The sequence below is a fragment of the Xiphophorus maculatus genome, chromosome 22 (assembly GCF_002775205.1).
Source record: "Xiphophorus maculatus strain JP 163 A chromosome 22, X_maculatus-5.0-male, whole genome shotgun sequence".
Taxonomy (NCBI): domain Eukaryota; kingdom Metazoa; phylum Chordata; class Actinopteri; order Cyprinodontiformes; family Poeciliidae; genus Xiphophorus; species Xiphophorus maculatus.
The window spans coordinates 16926060-16947277 of record NC_036464.1 but is presented as its reverse complement, the minus strand read 5'-3'; the positions used below and the strand labels follow the sequence as shown (position 1 = coordinate 16947277).

Here is a 21218-nt window from a genome sequence, read left to right as displayed (position 1 = left end):
TAATTCTACACATGCTGTATAAAGCCCTGTTCAGTAATTTAGAAAGTTACTGAAAAGTTTATATATTTGGGCAACTCCATCCACACAGGTAAAAACATTATCCTCTTACACACAGTTTTCAGGGTTTATTTCTGTTAATTATTATTTCCAACTTACAGCTGATGAACTAATCTTATGATTACTGCTCAGCTTTTTTGCATGTGTCCACTGATATTTAAAATACTTAAATGCAATAAAAAGGCACCCTTTGCCTGGAGAATACATAATACCACCCCTTTAACAGTTACCAGGCGGCAGCACCATGGAAGTGTGTGTTTCCAGGGGATTCTGTGTCCCTGAGACCCTAGGAGAAGGGCACAACACCAACTTGTCCTATAATTTAGAAAGTTAGTAAGCTAGTAATTCAGAGTGAAAGGAGTCATGAAAGGCCAGTCAGCAAGGAAGAAGCCAGTTGTCCAAAAGCAATATAAAAAGAAAAATGTTGACTGTACACTCAGGTAAAAATACTTTGATATTTGGAGACTTGTTGTGTGGTCTGCTGAAATAAAAATTAAAATGTTTGGCCATTATGACCATTGTCAAATTCAGAGGGACAAGGAGGGAGGAAGGAGAAATCCCACAAATGGGTCTTCCAAATTGGACAATGATTCATGAATTTCTGAGTAGAATTATGCCAGGAGATTGCTGATGCCTCCAAAAAGTCATCCATGTATAACATTCAGTTGTGCACATACAGCATATACTGTATTTATTTACAGATATATTTAAAAAAGTCTAAGTCTAAAAATGTTTGATCATGCATGTAGAAATCTGACAATGTATAAATGAACTCATGTCTGACTTTAAAATACATTAGTTTTGTTCATTTCAGTGTGTAACAATGTGTCATTAAGGGCCCATATTAATTTGAGACTAAATAAATAACATGCGAATTATGAGTGGATATAACATTTTCTACAGCACTGCATGTATGTCATTTCTGCTGTTTCTTACCTTGAGAATGATCAAATTTATGTGGATACGATCAAAATTAGCATGACACAAATAATCTAATATACTGATTCACGTATCTCATATTGCAAGTTAATCTGATTATGTTGGAGAGACTTCATCTAATAATTAATGTGTGGCACCTGTCTCTGTAAAACTATCTAAGTGTTTTAGTTTCCCATTAATCTGTTTACAGCTGACGGTTGCAGAATAATAGTCTGCAAAATTCAAAATGCAACTCTGGTAACTTAAACCATTTGATTTCCCCTTTGTAGATGAATTAAAAAGCTTGGTGAGCCAAACATGCTGCTTTTCCTAAATCTAAAACTAACTAATGGTTATGGCTTAGGATTAAGGATATTAATGCAAAGTAATCAAACATGATCTATTTTAATAACACTACCAATCAAACTGTTTGTTTTTTTGTTTATCTGAACAATGATCTCATCTTCTTTCCCAAGATGAGATTATTGTTCACATAAACACACTCTGCATTAGACAACATTTTCCCTTTTTAATGGTTGGAAACAACTCTGTTGTTTGATCCTCTCAGTGATTACGTCTTGTGAAACCTTGTCATTATATTGTTCATTATTCAAGATATTAATTGGTAATTATTCTAGGTAATTACTTCTTTTAATCATCATTTTAATGCTAATTAAGCCTTTGATTACAATTTAACAGACTCAGGTTTTAGTTTTTTGTATTTAAAGAAAGCCTAATAATGTTGTATATTATTATTTTTATTATTATTGTATTCGCCCCTCGTAATTCAAAGAAGTGTCCTTTATTTGTGGAATTATGAAAACTTATTAAACTTTGTGCAACAAAAAATACACATAATGTCAAAAAGTGCATTTATTAGAGTCATTTTTGGCACTTCAGTTATTGTAACTGGTCACACATTTGGCATAAAACACAAAGAAGCATCCCAAAAAAAAGAGTTATGTCAAATTTACTGCCCAGCAGAAATTCAAATGTTACTGTCTGTTTAAAGCTGTGATCTTTTTTAATACAAGTGTAAGGAATGAATAAATTATTTTTTTTAACTGATGCAAGATTTAATTTTTGCAGAAAAAAAGGATAGATAAAAAAGATATTGCAAGTTCATTCAGAAATGACTAACAAATCAAAATACTGAAAATCTGAGATGCTCACAATTTGTTTCTTTGGAACAGTACTACAAAAAATGAATAAAATGCTTTACATAAAGGAGACGTACAGTATATAACATGCAGCACCATGATGTGACTAACACAAAGCAGCTTAGACAACAAAGCTTTTCTTTAGCACAAAAAAATGAGTGAAAGGTGTTGTTGATATAATGAATCATTTTATACATGCAGTAAGCTTTAATTCCTTAAAACGTGTTAAGTTATGCATTTAAAAGTTACAGAAAATGGTTCAAGAATTAGAAAACTGAAGATAGTCTTCAAGTTAAATGTATAGCACCATGCAAAAGTATTCATAACACTTGAACGTTTCCATAGTTTGTCTTATTACAATCACAAACTTCACTGTATCTTATTAAGATTTTATGTACAACTCACTACTAGCACTTAAATTTATTTAGGGATATTAGAGCTAAAGGGGCTGAGTTAAAAAAAAATTCTGAAAATTGAATCACTTTCTTTAAACCTATGCACTATTTTGTGTTGGTCTATGACAAAAACTAATAACAAAATACACAGAAGTTTGTGATCGTAAAATTACGTAACGTGAAGTCGTTAAGGGTTGTGAATATTTTTGTAACGTGCTTAAACTTCTGGCAAACATTCAGTAATTATTGCTGCTATTTGGTTATGTCACTAAATCCCAAGCTTTTAGTGCAAGGTCTTAGGTACTTAACATGTAGACTCATTTCACCAGTTGTAATCTGTTTTGACTTGGTTACTATTTCACTTTGCTGCTTGTATTAATGCAGGTACCGGATTAGCCTTTTAGAGTAAACCAATGCATTTATAAGACTGGATACGTATGTCTATGGCACTGTCAGCTCAAGAGAGAGATCTAGTGCTTCTTCTCAAGGTAATTAGAGGGAACCCATCCTTTCCTTGGCCTGCCATTGTCCAGAATCTTGCAGTACCACCACCCATTAGGGTTTCTTTCAAGAACCTCCAGACTTGTCCCCTCAGGAAATCCCATAGTCTCCTCATCGCCATGGTAATCTGCAATGGAGACATATACCTCCCTGAGGTTATTGTGGATGATGTGGGGCTTAGGTTTGACTGGGGACACTGGAAGAGCATTCTTCGGAGAGTTCAGGCCCAAAGACTCCGAGCTGCCGGTACCAGATCTGTTCCTGTTGTTTGATGGCAGACTGCGAGGCACAGCACCAAAAGAAGCATTGCGTCGCACTGTGGGGCTGGCACGGGGGTTGTCTGTTGAGTTGAGGGATTCATTTCTTCTGAGGGACACAGCAGGACTGGCACCGTCTCGGATTGGAGCTGAGATGAAGACAGACTGAGGTCTGACAACCTGCTGTTGTTTGGTGCTATTTTGCTTAAGTGAGCTGAACAAGCTTGCAGGTTTGGAGAGACCACCTGGAGGTTTGGAAGGAATGGGTGGCATGACCTTCTTTAAATTCAGGTTGATGTTGTTCAACACCCGCACCCTTTGTTCATTCTTTTCAAGACTGTTGGACTTGCTGAGGCATCCAGGTTTGGTTGGTGTACCATAGGATTCATATTCTCCCGTGTCATCTTGTTGTCTGGCAGGTTCCAAAAAGTATGTAGGAGCCCAACCTTCTGCATCTCCCCAGCGGATATACCACCAGCCACTTTCCTGCTTCTCAAGGACCTCCACTACCACCCCAGCAGGGAAGCTGAGCTCAGAGTCTTGAACTTTCTCATAGGGATCAGTTGTGCGATACAGGTTGAAACCATCCATGTCAGACTCACCTCGGCTTCCTTTGGAGTAGATGGATGAGAGATCGGACGTACTCTGAGATGAAAAGGAATCTTCTGAGGAAATGACTGAAGCTGTCTCAGAATCTTCACCTTTACTTTTGGTGCCATTCTTCAGCTGACCTGTTGGCCGCAGCTGTCTTCTTAAGGTGCTGATGTCCATTTTCTCTGCGCTAGATGCCTTGGCTAGCTGTGGCTTAGGTCTCACCACAGGTCTCAATTTAGAGGAAGACTTGGTGAAGGAGGTCATCTTGCTTTCTTCATTGTCTTTCTTTGGTCTGGAGAGATCTGGGGTTGACTCAGATGAAGCAGATTTGGGACTGGATGCTTGCTCAGATCTGGCTGAAAGTGGAGTCCCATTCAAGTCAATCTTGAGCCTGTTACCAGCAGGTCTCCATCCACCTGATGCCTGGTTTGCAGTCTTGCCATTTTCTGACAAAACACTTGTCTTGGATAAGTTTGAGTCTCTGCTGCACTGTCTCTCTGGGGTCTCCCTGAAGGGCAGGAAGCCATCATTCTCATAGATACATTCTTCCTCTCCCCCAGCTTCTCCTTCTGCTTCTTGACCATCCTCAAATGATTCACCCAATTTAAAGGAGGCGCTGTGGAGTGATGAAGCAGGAGATGGCTTGGAAGACAAATGAGATCCTTTTTCAGAGGACGTTTCTTCATTCTTAAAGTCCACCAGAGAACTTTCCCCTCTCAGAAACTCAAACTCAGATTCCAGATCCAGATCTCCAATGGCAGGTACATCGTATTCTGGCTCTTCATAAACTGGCCCACTAGGAGATACAGGAGACTCCGGGGCATCTGATCCCGGACTGCTAGGAGGTGCTGTCTCCACTGAATCCTGTTTTTTGACAGGCGGGGCAGGAGGTGGTACTTTTGGGCGGCACAGAGTGCTTGTTCTCCGATTCAAGTTGGGCTTTTTACGTTTGTCAATGTAGGAACATGGAGCCCAACCCTCCTTCTCACCAATTTGGACATACCACCATCCACCAGAATTCTTTTCAATCACCTAAAGTACACAAACAAAAAAGTTTACATTTTTAATAGCAGGAGTCGGATTAAGAAAACATGCTAAAATGATGAAGCAGAGGATTGTGTGCATTTACTGTATTTAAATTTATTATCATTTTGTTTCATAGTTTTAACTTGAAAGGGTGTTTACCTCGGCTTTCTGTCCTCCATTAAAACTGATGCCATCGGATATGCAAGACTGGAAATCTGCAATGGTGTAATACTCAGCTTCAACTGCAGGGGGCTCTGGAGGGGAGGGCAGCTGAAAACCCTAAATGATAAAAAGAGACTTTTAAACCTATTGAAAATGAGTGAAAAAGCATACAACATGCACACTATTGCACCTCACTCCATTTAAAGAGTAATTTTACTTAAAACTAAAGAACTTGAAACAGCAGATTTGCATTTTCATTCATTCTGTTGTTATTTTAAAATTACTTCACAATTTTGGGTTTAATTACTACAACTACTTTATTTTAGGACTGTTAACCTAAAATTTAAATGGTATTTTATACATTCCTAGGTGCATATATAGTGCTATGTAAAAGTATTTGACCCATAAAACATATTTTTTTTAGGTTTTCGCTAATTGTAGCAAAAACATTGCTCAATTAAACAAAATGAAAGCTTTTTTTTCAAATTATAATGTCATTTATTAAATAATAAAGCTCTTAAAGCAACATAAAAGTGATCTCTTCATACTCTGTCAACTCCGATTTCTATTGTAAATGAGTTATGGTACCCAGAGGACAGATGATTGTCAGTCTTGTGGAACACTTAATATAACCTATCTGACAGCATGAAGTAGGTTAAAAGATTTCAGACACTACACATAGCCATATGTGACATTTGCCAGACTTGAATCCGATTAGGATATTTGACAGACCACTTATGCTCAAACATTTTTCCAATGTGAACACAGTTCTGTAAAAAAAAAAAAAAGCAGATAAAACGTCCTCTACAAGGATGTGAAAGACTGACTGCCATTTAGAAATGCCAATGGCAGCCGTTGCCACCTAACATTGTACACCCAGATAATATAAGGTTTAGGTTGCTTTTTTTTTCACATAGAGCCAACATGGTTTGGATAGCTTTATTTGCTTAATCAAAATAAACAGAAAGCAAAACCAAAAAGAAAAAAAAAATATGTAGGTCTATATTTTTTCACAACTTGCACAAAATGTTAAAGGGCATACACTTTGGTAAATAACTAAGAGAATAAAGTTGATGAGATTTTTGCTTTTGAAGTCTTTGCTATTTGCTGTTGTTGTTTGTAACCTTTACCTAAACTAACTGTGCAAAACATTTAAATGACCAACTAGTGAGATGTGTCTCAGTAGTTAAAAATCCAACTAGGAAACAAAGTAAATAGATGGATTATTCTTACCAGGGTTGCATCTCTTCGAGGCGGAGGTTTTTGCCTCAGGACAGGGGAACCTGTGACAGCAGAATTGAAAGACAAAAGGCATTTGGTTACTATTTTCATCCATATTTATCAGGGAGGTGTCAGGATTCAGGTTGGAGTGAGGGATCTTTCCAGAGACGAGCTACGCGGAGGAGTTTGACAGCCTGACGCACCTGCATTGGATTCCGGTAACCAGCGGCTGGCTTCTTAAGAAGCGGTGGAACCACCAGTCATCGCTCGATGGTTACCACTTGTTGATCTTGATCCCGCTTCCCGGAGCCAAGCCTGGAACTCCACCGGTCAGGCGCGTCTCGTTGGTGGGCACCTCCAAACAGTTCTGATCCGCTGCGGCCCGGGACCCCCGAACCTACCTGGACTCTCGTTCCCTCCTGACGTCCCCCAGTCTCAATTCTACCTCATTAAAACAAACCCTCGTAACCATAAAAATCTGTTCTTCTGTGCGCACCTGCATGTGGGCAAGGAAATTAAAATCCAACATGACAGAACCATCGAGCCATGTTGACCCAGCAGGTCCGCACACAAGACCCGGTCCAACCCCTGCCGACCACCTAGCGCGTCATGATGCCATGCTTCACGCCCTATTGGATCAGCAGACTTTCCAGGGACAGGTGATGGATCAACTAAAAACCACGGTCTCGGAATTAGCTTCACAACTGGCTTCCGGCATGCAGCCTCTGAACTTAGCCGGAGCAGCGAACCCCGCTCCATCGCCGCGGGCGGAGCCTCCCGCTCCACCCGAACCGGCGGGGTTGCCCCGGGGCCGGGAAATTTCACCCCCGACTCCCGAACATTATTCAGGTGAAATCGGGAAGTGCGGTGGATTTCTCCTGCAATGCTCTATTGTTTTTGCCCGAGCTCCAGGCTCGTTCCCTGATGACTCCGCCAAAATAGCATATATGGTTGGACTGTTGAAGGGAAAAGCTCTCAAATGGGCAGAAGCGAAATTTAGTCTCATAGCTCTCACTCAAACGGCTCTTGACACCTTCATCGACGAGTTTAAGCAAACCTTTGGTCACGCCGAATCCAGCGCTGAGATTTCCTACCGGCTTTGGAACCTGAAGCAGGCTTCCCGTTCAGTAGCTGAATTCGCCATAGACTTTCGTACCTTAGCCGCCATGTCTGGGTGGAATGACAAAGCTCTTAAAGGAGCTTTTATCCAGGCTCTCGATGACACACTTAAAGATGAGCTGGTTTGCAGGGACGAACCCGCCGACTTGGAGGGGTTGATCTCCCTGGCCATCAGGATCGACAACCGGCTTCGGGGAAGGGCTCGGGGCAGGAAGGAAATTAAACCTGTGTTTTTTTCAAACAACCCTGTACAGGACACCTCCGATGACGCCTCCCCGAACGCGCTCTCGCCTGATGAACCCATGCAGGTTGGTCGAGCACGGATCTCCCCCACTGAGAGGCAGCGGCGGTTGGAAGCCCGGGCATGCTTCTATTGCGGCCTCACAGGCCACTTCGTCACCGCCTGCCCCGCTCGGCTAAAAGGGAGAGCCCACCAGTGATCACGGGAGTCCTGGTGGGTGGTTGCTCCGGTTTGAAATCCCGACATTCTCTTCCCGTCTCCCTCTCCATCAACCAAAGGTCAGTAAACATCTCGGCTTTGATTGATTCAGGGTGCGAGCAGAACCTGATCGATGCGGATGTAGTAACGCTACTGAATATTCCCACGATCACGCTTCAGGCGCCTATCCTGGTTAAGGCTCTGGATGGTGGCACTCTGCCAACCATTCATCGACAGACCGAACCTGTGGAACTCATAGTCTCAGGCAATCACCGCGAGGTGTTGACCTTTTTTGTGTTTCCCTCCCCACAGTCTCCTCTGGTTCTGGGTTTCCCCTGGCTGAGACGGCATAATCCCCACCTTAATTGGGTTGAGGAGAGAGTGGACGCGTGGAGTAGGTCCTGCCACGCAACCTGCCTACAGTCGGCCCGGCCGAATCCTCGATGTGACGTCACCCGGGAGGACCAAGAGGAAAAGCAGGATTTGTCTCGAATTCCTCCGGAATACCATGATCTGCACTCGGTGTTTAGGAAAAATAAAGCACTTTCGCTCCCGCCCCACCGCCCCTACGACTGTGTTATTGATCTCCTTCCCGGCGCGCCGTTGCCCTCCAGTCGACTGTATAATATATCGAGGCCAGAGAGAGAGAGCATGCTAACTTATATTAACGAGTCACTGGCTGCAGGCATTATTCGCCCGTCCACGTCCCCGTTAGGGGCCGGGTTTTTCTTTGTTTCAAAAAAAGACGGCTCACTCAGACCATGTATTGATTTTAAAGGTTTGAACCAGATCACGATCAAGAATAAGTATCCCCTCCCCCTCCTTTCGTCAGCTTTCGAACCCGTACAAGGCGCCACTGTCTTCACTAAGTTGGACCTACGGAACGCTTACCATCTGGTGCGTATACGGGAGGGCGATGAGTGGAAAACCGCCTTTAAAACCCCGGTGGGCCACTTCGAGTACCTGGTCATGCCCTTCGGGTTGACGAACGCCCCGGCCGTTTTCCAATCCCTGATTAATGACGTGCTGCGGGATTATTTGGACGAGTTTGTATTCGTTTACTTGGATGACATCCTGATTTTTTCTAAGAACATGACAGAGCACAAACGACACGTCAGGTTGGTCCTCCAGCGCCTGCTGGAGAACAGTTTGTATGTCAAGGCAGAGAAGTGCGAGTTTCACGTGCCATCCATCTCGTTCCTGGGGTTCATTTTAGAGAGTGGGCGGGTGAAGCCGGATCCGGGACGGATTCGTGCGGTGCTGGAATGGCCGACTCCTGCCTCTCGTAAGCAGTTACAGAGGTTTTTGGGATTCGCCAACTTTTACCGGAGGTTTATCCGCAACTTTAGTCAGACCGCGGGACCCATGACCTGTCTTACCTCCACCAAGTCCCAGTTTTCTTGGACCCCGGAAGCGGATGCAGCCTTCTCGGTCTTGAAGCAAAAGTTCGCGGATGCCCCGGTGCTGATTCAACCGGACCCCGCTCAGCAGTTCACGGTGGAGGTGGATGCTTCCGATTCTGGGGTGGGAGCGGTTTTGTCCCAAGTTTCGCCCTCCGATCACAAGCTGCACCCTTGTGCCTTTTTCTCTCGCCGCCTGTCGCCCGCGGAGAGGAATTATGATGTGGGGGACCGCGAGCTGCTGGCGGTGAAGCTGGCCTTTGCGGAGTGGCGCCACTGGCTGGAGGGAGCCGCACTTCCGGTCGTAGTATGGACAGACCACAAGAACCTGTCCTACCTGCAGGCAGCCAAGCGGTTGAACCCACGGCAATCCAGGTGGTCCCTTTTCTTCTCCCGGTTTAACTTCCTCATCTCTTACAGACCTGGATCGAAGAACGTGAAACCGGATGCTCTCTCCCGACAGTTCTCCTCGGACGACGAAGCTCCTGTCGTGGACACCATAATCCCGAGTTCCTGCGTCCTGGGGGCGGTGTCCTGGGACATCTCTGATCAGGTACTCGCAGCTCAACAGTCTGATCCTGATCCGGGCACCGGCCCTCCGGACCGTATCTATGTTCCCCTCTCTGTTCGTCCCCGTTTAATCCATTGGGCCCACGCCTCTCCTTTTTCTGGTCACCCTGGCACCAGTCGGACCGTGGCTCTTATCCGACGCTCCTTCTGGTGGTCGTCCCTTCACAGGGATGTGAAGGAGTATGTTTCAGCCTGCCCCACCTGTGCGAGAAACAAGTCCCTGCACCAGCCGCCCTGTGGTCTCCTGCAACCCTTACCCATCCCGGCACGTCCCTGGTCCCATGTTGCACTCGATTTTGTCACTGGCCTCCCGCCCTCAAAGGGTTTTACGGTCATTCTCACTGTTGTTGATCGGTTCTCCAAGGCCTGTCACCTGGTTCCCCTTCGGAAACTGCCGTCGGCCTTGGAGACCGCCATGTTGCTCATTAAACATGTTTTCAGGCTTCATGGAATTCCCACAGAGATCCTGTCCGACAGGGGGCCCCAGTTCGTGTCCAGAGTGTGGAGGGAGTTTTGTGGCGCGCTGGGGGCCAAGGTATCGATGTCCTCAGGGTATCATCCTCAAACCAACGGGCAAACCGAGCGTCTGAATCAGGAAGTGGAGTCTACGCTCCGCTGCCTGTGCTCCTCCAACCCCTCCGCCTGGTCCGTCCATCTGCCCTGGGTTGAGTATGCACACAATTGTCACATTTCCTCTGCGTCTGGTCTCTCCCCTTTTCAGTGTTCTCTGGGGTATCAGCCCCCTCTCCTGCCCTCTGACGAACCGAGGAATGCAGTTGCCTCGGTCCACGGCCACATCCGCAAATGTCAGCGCATCTGGAAGGCCGCCGCAGCGGCCTTGCATCGCACCGCTGCCCTGAACCGCCGCTTTGCGGATAGGAGAAGGAAGCCGGCCCCTCTCTATAGTCCTGGTCAGAGGGTTTGGCTCTCAGCTAAGGATATTCCCCTAAAGGCCGCGCCTCGGAAGCTGTCCCCTAGATTTCTGGGCCCTTTTGAAATTCGGGAGGTGTTAAACCCTTCTGCGGTGAGGCTTAAGCTCCCGCCCTCTCTTAAGGTGCACCCCGTGTTTCATGTCTCCTTGTTGAAACCGGTGAGGACTAGCCCGCTGTGTCCTCCGGTTGCCTCCCCTCCCCCCGCCCGCATCATCGATGGAGCTCCAGCCTATACGGTGAATAAGATTCTGGATGTCCGTCGGCGAGGACGAGGATTTCAGTATCTGGTGGATTGGACAGGGTACGGCCCGGAGGAGCGCTCCTGGATTCCCAGATCGTTTATTCTGGACCCGTCGGTTCTACGTGAGTTTCACGCCTCCAGGCCCAGGAGCGTCGCTGGACCGCCAGGTGGCGGTCGTTGAAGGGGGGGTACTGTCAGGATTCAGGTTGGAGTGAGGGATCTTTCCAGAGACGAGCTACGCGGAGGAGTTTGACAGCCTGACGCACCTGCATTGGATTCCGGTAACCAGCGGCTGGCTTCTTAAGAAGCGGTGGAACCACCAGTCATCGCTCGATGGTTACCACTTGTTGATCTTGATCCCGCTTCCCGGAGCCAAGCCTGGAACTCCACCGGTCAGGCGCGTCTCGTTGGTGGGCACCTCCAAACAGTTCTGATCCGCTGCGGCCCGGGACCCCCGAACCTACCTGGACTCTCGTTCCCTCCTGACGTCCCCCAGTCTCAATTCTACCTCATTAAAACAAACCCTCGTAACCATAAAAATCTGTTCTTCTGTGCGCACCTGCATGTGGGCAAGGAAATTAAAATCCAACATGACAGGAGGAGGATAATGTACTTGTGTAGATTTTGTGCACATCAATCTTGCTATATGTCTTGGTGTGGCTTAAACAAAGAAAAAGCATCCAATGCATAGATATTGAAACACATTGTAAAGTGATTTGTAGAATTTTCAGAGATTTAAAAGACACCATTTATCACAAAAGAGAAATGAATGATGAGCCAAATGGAGACAAATCTATTAGTTATTCAATATAAAACATAATATACAATTGCCACAACTGACCTATTTCCACTCGATGTGGGGCTACCCAGGCTACAGCCGGTGAGGCAGGCTCTATTTTGATTTTTCCCTCCTGTGGAGCATTAACTAGACTGGATTCAGTGCAGGGAATCGGCAAGCTGATCTCCTTCCTGGAAACCTGGGGGCTCTCAGGGACTCCTTCAGTCTGCACATTCTTCTCGCTTAAAGTTTTCTTGTTTAGCAGGTTGCTGATCTCCATGATATTTCCAATGATCTCAACTGGGCCTGTGACAGTCTTCTTACGGGGAGACAAATCATCCTTCACTTTCTTGAGGTAAGAAGCTGGAGCCCAGCCCTCTTTATCTTGGTATCTGCGAGAGAAGAGACAACCGTAAAATTGGCCTTTTTTTTATATGAAGGCCGACAAAAATGTCCACAGCAAGTGAGCAGAGGCGTACCTGATAAACCACCAGCCTTCAAGGTTCTTCTGAATGACCTCAACAATGACTCCTTTCTCAAAAGCAATTTCATCTTTGCCCTCGCTGGAGTAAGGCTGCACTGTGATGTACTTCTCTTCTGTTAGAAAAGGGGAATGACAAAAAAACAGCTAAGATCTGACAAATGTCATAAATCTTAAAACAAAATATAAATTGCCACGAAAGAAAAAGCAAAAAGGAAAGTTTTCATGAAACGCTGGCACCGAATGGTATAGAAGGCACTGATAGAGAGATCCGTCTTTCTTCGACTGAATCACATTTTTGTGAAATGTTTCAGCTGCCAGTTGCACTGATGTGCTTAGTTCATGTGTTAAAATGCTCTCTGGCATTATCAGTATTTATAATTTTTTAATGAAGCCAAAATAACTTTATAATGCAGTAAAAAAAACTACAAGACACTATAAATTCATGCCTTTAAGAAAACGTTTTTGCCATTGCAGCAGTTAAAAAGAATTCTCTGGCCTTACGCAGATGGCGTGCGTCGAGGTATTAAGGTAATTGCTTAGCAAGGATCTAAATAACAATATAAAACTAAGAACTAATAGGTACAACACGCTGCATGAGGACTGTAAGCACTGTACACTGAGCACTATTCTGATGTTCAACATCCATAAAAAGCAGTGAGGCACCGTGGTGGTGGTGGTAGAATAACATATTTTTTTCATTCAAAAGGTCTGTTGTTCTCTAATTAATCCTGAACAAAACCAAAAATGGTTCGATGGAAGGAATGAAAAGAAAAATTGGCTTAGATCTGAGTTTTTTGACAAAGTAAATAAAACGTGCAAAAACAAATAAAAGTTTTTTTCTCTTATTCTCCCACCAGATGTTGGGACATACATGTGGTATGTGTAGAAGAGAAATTTGGAATGAAAAGGTTCTCTGATTAGCTAATTCTTGAAATAACACACACTACATGATAGGAAGATTCAGAATCCCCCACCACCACTGAATAAACATTTAATATGTCAATTATTAACATATTAATATATGTTTATATATATAGGCAAACATATATATAATAACATAAAAGATGGAGATGACATACTCCATCGTTTTGGAGGCAAACAGACTCATTTCAATTTACCTTTATGTCCAGTTATTTACTACACTGACAATCTGCTATCAGTTACAATGCCTCATAAACATTCATACACTTTGCCATGTTGTTGTACCCACAAATCTGAAAAGTGTGGTGCTACTTTTAGTTATGCAAAAATAGTGGAATCCTGGAAGAAAGCATGTTAGAGTCTGCAGAACTCTTGAAACTTAGGGGGAGGTTCGTCCTCCAGCATGGTGACCCCAAAAAGGGCTGCAGTGGAATGGTTTAGATCAATGCATATTTATGTTTTAGACTGGCCTAGTCAAAGTTCAGACCTCAATCGTTTTATACTGTGTGGCTGAATAGAAATGCATGCCACATTTTTTTAAGTATCTATGAGAAGCTTTAAAAACTACAGCATCACTGGGTTTACAGTTATGACCTACTTTGTGATCACAAAGTTGGTTGTGATATGTAAAAATGTTTTAAAAAGTTCTAAGGATATGAATATTTAAGGAAGGCACTACATCAATCATAACTCAACATAACAAATGCTATGAAATTATGTTAATCATGACAGTTATCACACTAATACTATATTTAGTGTTACACTGAGAGTACTGAACTAGAAAACGCAACACATAGGGGGCAAAATCCCAGTGTCTATGGCCTTGTGACAGGAATCATCTCCTCAATCTGCACATAATAGCAAGCAAAGACATCAGGCTCATTTCTACATTCCCATGAGGCCAAGGGGCAGAGTAATATCTTTGTTTCCTGTTATTATAGCAGTTCCTGTCTAAACAGATGAGGGAAGTTTAAAAGGGAGAACAGCATATAAAAAGTACTTTTCTGTGCAACAATAGCAAATTTATTTATTTGAACCAACTTAATAGCCACTTCATAATGTCATATACTTTATTCCTCTTTCATTTAGGACTTTAACCACATGGTGTTAAATCTAACAGATGTAACACCATGTGGACATATGGGGAGACACTGCCTCAGTGTTTTCCTAAGAAAAAGCATAGAGGGAAATTCTGAATCAGACATCATCTTGACCGCAACATACACTGCCTGCAACACCATTATAAATTATTCTTGCAGAGTCTGCAAAAAGTTCTTTTTTTTTGTCAACACATCAACATAGTCAACATCTCTCTATAATCCCAAGAGGAGCTCACACTGCCAAGAGCTAAACATAGGCCTTCCCTTTCCTTTCTTCTTTGTTCATAATCAAAAGACCGCTAAGACAGGTATTAATGAGGTTTTTTGTTTATCAGTCAGTACTTGTAAATATCTGAACCACTGCAAGATAGTTGCTTTTTCTTGCTAAAGTCCATACTCGTTGCAAATCTACATACATGTTTAATTTCCTCATAAAAAGTAAAATACAGCTCTAAAATGCAGCCTAAGGCATTCCAAGGTCTATTATGTAACTACTTTCAGATGAGTGTGTAATGATTTTCTGCAAAGCTCAGATTGCTAGTTTCGACTCACATCCTACGACTATAATATAAAAGAATAATTTGAGTCTAGCATTAATAGTTGGTGCCCTCACTGGAGTAAGTTTTTTCTTTGTTAAGGTGCTAATTTAACATTACTGGTTCTTTTTAGATGAGATGAGTGGTTAGTTTTTGTGCATGGCGCTACATGATGAATGGCTTAAGTTGCAAGACAAAGCGAGATGTAAAACAGAACAAATATGCACATGTGGAGAGAGGAGCAAACTGAGTCATGTGATGAGAGACAATGAATGGAATGGTGTGAAAGAGAACAATAACCCAAAGGAAGGAAGGAAGAGAGGGAGGGAGACAACGGGTAATTTATCTTAGTTCACCTCGGCTCTGCTGCCGACTGATGACACCCCCCAGCGTCCATCTCCGGTCCAGCCTCTTCAGATGAGCCTTATGTCGCTTAGTAACTGACATATGAACGTGGTTACCAAACAAACAAACATGGAGACATGAAGAGCAGGCGTAAATGTTACACAAACACACAGCACACAAATGACATGGGCCAGACCAGAGGAGACCCGTTATTAGCTACGTAGACGACATAAAAACAAGACAACAGTACAAACCATGATAAGCAGTTAGACATGGATGGATGGATTGATGATTAGAAAGGAAGTGTTGCAACCAAGACATCTCTGCCACAGTGAGCAGATTAGGATGTAGTAATTAGGATGTTCTTAAAATGGTTTTCTCATCATGTTGTGTCTGGGCATATGGTGCACACATTGCTGTTGCAGAAATGTAGATTAATTAAGAGAGCTAACTGAGTTAACCACCTGTTGGAGGGGTACAGCTGAAATGGTCCATAGTTGGTTTTTGTTATGTTTACAAAACAGGAGAAACCAAAATGGTCTCTTCTACCTGGGTCACATACTAAACCAGATGAGTTTTTTCTTTGAAGATATTTTTAAAAAAAATTTTTTAATTATCAAATAAAAGACAAGGCAGCGTAGTGATGAATACATTTATTTACATGAATGTAAATGTGATGAATACATTGCCACTAAACAGTGACAAATACTGCTTAGTATTTGTCACTGTTTTTATGATTTTTTTAACGATGAAAAATCATAAAACCAAGACCTGGATCACTACAAATGTGTTGCATTCCCTTTTAGGTTCATAATTTCGCTCATCATTTCTGAGCTCTATCAGCATCTTATTCACAATGCATCAGGTTCAACAACAGGCATCAAATTCAAGTAGAGGCGGGACATTTGAAATATTTCTGTGTCAAACAAGAGTTTTGAATTACAACCCAAAACTGATCTTCTCTTGCAGTAGACATAAAAGATACAAAGATGGAAGAAAAACACTCTCCATCTTTGACCACTGCTCTTTGCACAATCTCTTTCAATCGGTCGGGGTTCTACATTTTCCTACGTAAATCACTAATATCTGTTAGTGCGTACATAGCTAACAGCAAGGCTCATATAAGTACTTTACTGCCATGTAATGGTTCGAATTACGCTAAATTATGCTTCATCTACAAACTAAGCACCTAATTTTATATCTATTATATGCACTGTATGAACACCCTAAACACTGCAGTTTTATGATTACAGGTGTGCTAGACTAAAAAAAAAAAGTATATTAATGCTTTCTTGTTAATAAGGGGTGTCTACTTTCAATAAATCAAGAGGAGCTCACACTAGTCTCTCGCCGTATAGAGAGGTCCAGGTAAATATATCCTTAGTGAGAACTTTGTGAATTTGACGGCTACACAATCTCTGGTTTGCTCAGATTTGATTGTCACAATTGTTGTTTAATTCTTTTGCAAATCAGACCCGTTCTGAATAGGTACAAATGTTTTGAAGCTATTATATAAAACCCATTGAGTTTTTTTTTAAAAATCACAAGTTCTGTCTTTTTATATGGGGATTATATGCCAGTCTGTTTCTCCCAATACTATCCACTTGTTGCCTGGCAACTACTTGGAGGACAGAAATAGTTTGGTACATAAATCCCCCTCATTTGCCAAAATGCCTTCTTACATTTCAGTTTTGAACAGTTTGAGCAGATGAAATTTGAGAAATGTAAAATTTTGTGCAGATTTTTTTGACATACCAATGCCAGCAGTTTGCTCTTGTAAAATTCAGTCTTTCCTTTGAGCTGTTGCTTAAAATACTGTCCCACTTATCATGGCAACATTATGTGTCTTTCAATAGGGAAGCAAATCTATTGTCCAAAAGCTATAGCTTGCACAAAGCAAAAGAAGGACAATGACACACTGCCTCAGTTTCAAAGGTATGGTACAGTGAGATTTGCTCCCCTACAGATTTAGTCTATTTCTGCATTTTTTTTGTCACACCTAAATGTTTCAAATCATTAATCATATTTTGACAAATATAATAATATAAAAATATAATAATATATAAAAAAGAAGATTAAAGATGATGATTTGATTTGATTTTTTTTCAGCAAAAAAAAGTATTTATATCCCACCCAACCTGCCACTTTGTGAAAATATAATTGCCCCCTAGTAGCTTTTTGTTTGAGGGCAACAGGTGCCGTCAAACATTTATGACAACTGGCAATGAGTCTTTTACATCACTGTGGAGATATTTTGGCTCACTCTTCTTTGATGTATTGTTTTAATTCAACCACAGTGGAAAAGTCTGTTTAGCACCATGTTACAGCATCAAAAATGTCAGGAATTGACTAGGTTTCTTAAAAAAGAACTTGATTTTTACATTTTTAAAAAATTACATCAAGGATTATTGTTCCGTGACTCAGACACTATTGAGCATAACTTCACAAACTGATGGCCAGAGATTCTCCTTCATCATTTTTTACAAAATGTTTGTATTTAACACACTAAAAATCCCACTTTCTTCATAGTTTGGCTGGTCCTGCGACTTAAAATCAGGTGCGACTTATTCCTTTTCCTCTTCATGATGCATTTTGAAATATGTGAGGGGGGAAATACTTTTTCCACAGCACTGCATCTTATTTTCTTTCTTTTCTACATCCCCTTCTAATATCTGTTTTCCAGAACTCTTTTTTTTTCTGTCACAACTGTGCTTCACAGATGGGTGAAGAACTGACAAAGAGGATCTTTATGAGATTCATGCCATTCTCATGACTGAGTAGACACATAAACACTAATTAAACTGACAGATTGTCCCTCCCCACCCCTCCAGCACAAAACTCAAATAACAACTTTTAGCTACCTCCAACTGAATGGAGAGAGTTGGCACAGACATGTTTGCACATTTGTAGCAAATAAACCTTGTTTTATCTTATATGCATATGTGTGTATGTATCCAGGAGGTCAAACACAGGAGCCATTCCAGTATTGGCCACACCTCATCTGTTGTTTTAGCTCATCTAGGAGTCATTAAGAAGTTCAGTGCCAACAGAATCCTGTGCTCTAAAAAAGCTCTTTGTTTGACCAGAGCATTGGCAAGTCCTGTATATTCTCCATTAATACTGTGCCTTCACTGATTGAACTGTTTCAGGTTGAGTTAAATGCTCTCCGTTTACATTCTAAGAATTAGACTCGGCAAAGGCCTATCACTGCGTCCAACAGGGAAATAACGCTGACTGGATCCTGACTTCAGCCTGTTATTCTGGTGAAAACAAATCTCTATAAAGTGTGTTTGCTATTAAAGCCTTGGATGGCTCTCTCTGACTTCAGAAAACTCACGAACCCTAGCATCAACACTCAGCATCAATTTGCAATGATAAGCAGACAATGCACAAAACAGTGTTAAGTCACATCAGAGCTGATTTTCTTTTGTAACCGCAGCCATAATTCAAACAGTATGACTTGTGAAATATGATGTTATTTTTCTGTCTCTGTTGCTGATGAAAGCTCGTGCCTCTTTTGTGAGCTCACTCCAAGGTGGCCATAGCCGTAAATGCTGCACTGTATCCTTCCTACCTACGGCTTTACAGTACATCACTTCAGACACTGCAGCCGGGTCCCTCCCGGCACCTCTTGGTGTTTACTCAGGTTTGAATCTAAACTCTGTTAGAGTGAAGCTGTAATGGCAGACAGACAGAGAGAGGTGTTCAGAGCTGCTGGACCTCAGCTGTCAGTGTGGACTTGCTGCAGAGACACTCACCTGAGTCTTCCCCACTCTGTTGTGGATCAAAGGTTCTGCTGTGTGTGTGGGTACAGTGCTTTGGAAAACGTATTCACACCCATGGAACCTTTCCACATTTGGACACGTTACAAGTGCAAATTCCAGTGTATTTCATTGGAATTTTTATGTGTCAGACCAACGTAACTGTAAAGTTACATTTTATTTCAAGTTTAAAAACTCTAATAAAATTTGAAAACTGTAGCTGTCATATGTATTCAGGCGCCTTGATTCAAGACTTTGTAGGACCATCTCCAGGTGGAGTCTTTAGGGAAGTATCTCATCTGGGTTTGGATTTCCAAAGACTTATTTTTTTCTCTCATTCTAGTTATTTTGCCAGGAGAGCAAATTTTACACAGCTTCCCAACCACTATAATTTATAGATTTCCCATGTTTAATTTATCATCAACAACTACTGGAATCAATCATTTTTTTAAACTTGATTTGGTCTTTTGGTAATTGCGTTGTGTTTCTGTCTTTCTGTTTCTGTAAAGTACTTTGCAATTCACCAGGCTGTATGAAAAGTGTTATAAATAAAGTCTGATTGATTGATAGCATGAAGCTGCCACCACCCTGGTTCATCATGAGGTGTGTTCAGCATAGGCAAAAGTTGAACAAATGTAAGGGGACTTTTCCTAAGCACTGCTATGTGGTTAAATAACAAAATATTTGAGGATGTATTTAGGTGGGTGGCAACATAAGTCTGTGCAGTGATTTACCTTCCCCTGCTTTGGAAGCACCCAGCTCCAAGTCGTCCCGTGTCCCATTGTGGGAGTTGAGATAGGTAGCTGGAACCCAACCTTGCTCCTCTGCAGTGCTAACAAACCACCAACCTGTCAAAAGACAACAGAGGCTGAAAAACAACAGGTCTTACAGCAAATTTTTGTTTCACAACAAGCCTCAAGGTGCATAAAGTATCAAAATAGTGTAGATGAACGTCACTAGTAAAAACAAGGAATAGATCTCTGTACTGTTAAAAAAAAAAACACGATGAGCTGCTCTTTCATTTTTACAGACACTTCTGATAAGTTGGTTCATATTTGTTTTATTTAGAAGGCTCATGTTTAATATATCATTTTAAACCACAAACCATAAATCAAAACCTGCATGAAAATTCTTGTGAATTTCCTCACACGGTGACCGCTTCCACTGCCAAGAACATCAGCATGAACACTGCCAGGCTACGGGTCGACTCATGACAAAGTTTTCTTTTCCTTTTGCATTTCATCACAATCTGCCAAACATTTTATTGGGCAGGACACCGCTGAAATGCTATTCTCAGGCCAAATTGTCCATTTGCTGTGCAGGAGATGACATGATTTAATTGTACTCGAGACGATGACAATTTTCTGCTGACAGCCTCAAAAGGGGATATGGGGATCCACTTTAAAGTCAGATTTTAATGAAATGAATAAGTGAGTGAGTGCTAAAGTACACGCATGTGCTCATTATGTCTCAAAATTTCTGCCAAATAAGCAATTTATGTTAATGCCCTCCTCTAAAGCAGGGTACACTCTGTGAAGCTCTGACCTGATATGTCTTTGTTCATGAGTCAAAAATGTGGGCTAACAGTTCTACTATGAGAAACTGTGCAAAATAAACTGTGTGAGCACCATCTGAAGAAATGTAGCATAAAACTGTCAAAAACTGTCACTTTCACAACAATTTTAATGTGGTTTTCTCAACATAATGAGAGATAATTCAAACCACATTTTTGCATGCTAAAAACATCACCTGTTTTATTGTCTTATATAAGATTAAGTTTTTGCTGTTTTAGACCAAATATATAATTATTTCTACTTAGAGTTTTTATTATTTTTTTCACATTCAAAATTGGACATACAGTACATTTCCTAATTATTTTTGTATAATTGCCTTTAAAACTGATTGACTTAACGGAAACATTTTTAACAAGTTTATGACATTACTTTGAGGGAACTTTGGCCCGTTCCTCCTGAGAGATCGTGTGCAACCAAGTCAGGTTTGAGGGCTTTGTTGATCACACACCTTTTCAGCTTTGCCTACAAATCTCTTATGGAACTGCGATCAGGGTTTTGTGATGGCCACTTTGAAACAATGACTTTGCTGTTTTAGGGCCAGCTTATGACTAATCTGGTGCTTTCCTTAGAGTTACTGTCTATTTGGAAGCCCAATATGTACCCAAGATTTAACATCCTGGCTGATGTCTTGAGGTTTTACTTCACAGTTTCCACCAAGTAGTCTCTTCTCATTATGCAATCTAATTTGGTGAAGTGCATCAGTCCTTCTGTAGCAAAACACCCAGGG

At 42.0% G+C, this 21218-nt stretch overlaps 1 protein-coding gene across 2 annotated transcripts in view; it reads right to left on the bottom strand.

Annotated features, from left to right (window-relative positions):
• Positions 1-1835: 1835 nt before the first annotated feature.
• The window catches only part of sh3pxd2a (SH3 and PX domains 2A), a 78734-nt gene continuing 59351 nt past the window's right edge, over positions 1836-21218 (bottom strand). Inside the window, exons 8-14 of one of the 2 annotated variants that reach the window (XM_023326983.1) lie at positions 19652-19765; positions 15168-15251; positions 12250-12367; positions 11834-12162; positions 6304-6353; positions 5068-5187; positions 1836-4914 (exon numbers count right to left, since the gene is read on the bottom strand). In XM_023326983.1, coding sequence (XP_023182751.1) covers positions 3001-4914; positions 5068-5187; positions 6304-6353; positions 11834-12162; positions 12250-12367; positions 15168-15251; positions 19652-19765 — 2729 coding nt within the window. In that variant the 3' untranslated portion in view covers positions 1836-3000. The remainder of the gene's footprint in view (positions 4915-5067; positions 5188-6303; positions 6354-11833; positions 12163-12249; positions 12368-15167; positions 15252-19651; positions 19766-21218) is intronic. The other variant, XM_023326984.1, reaches the window with a different exon arrangement.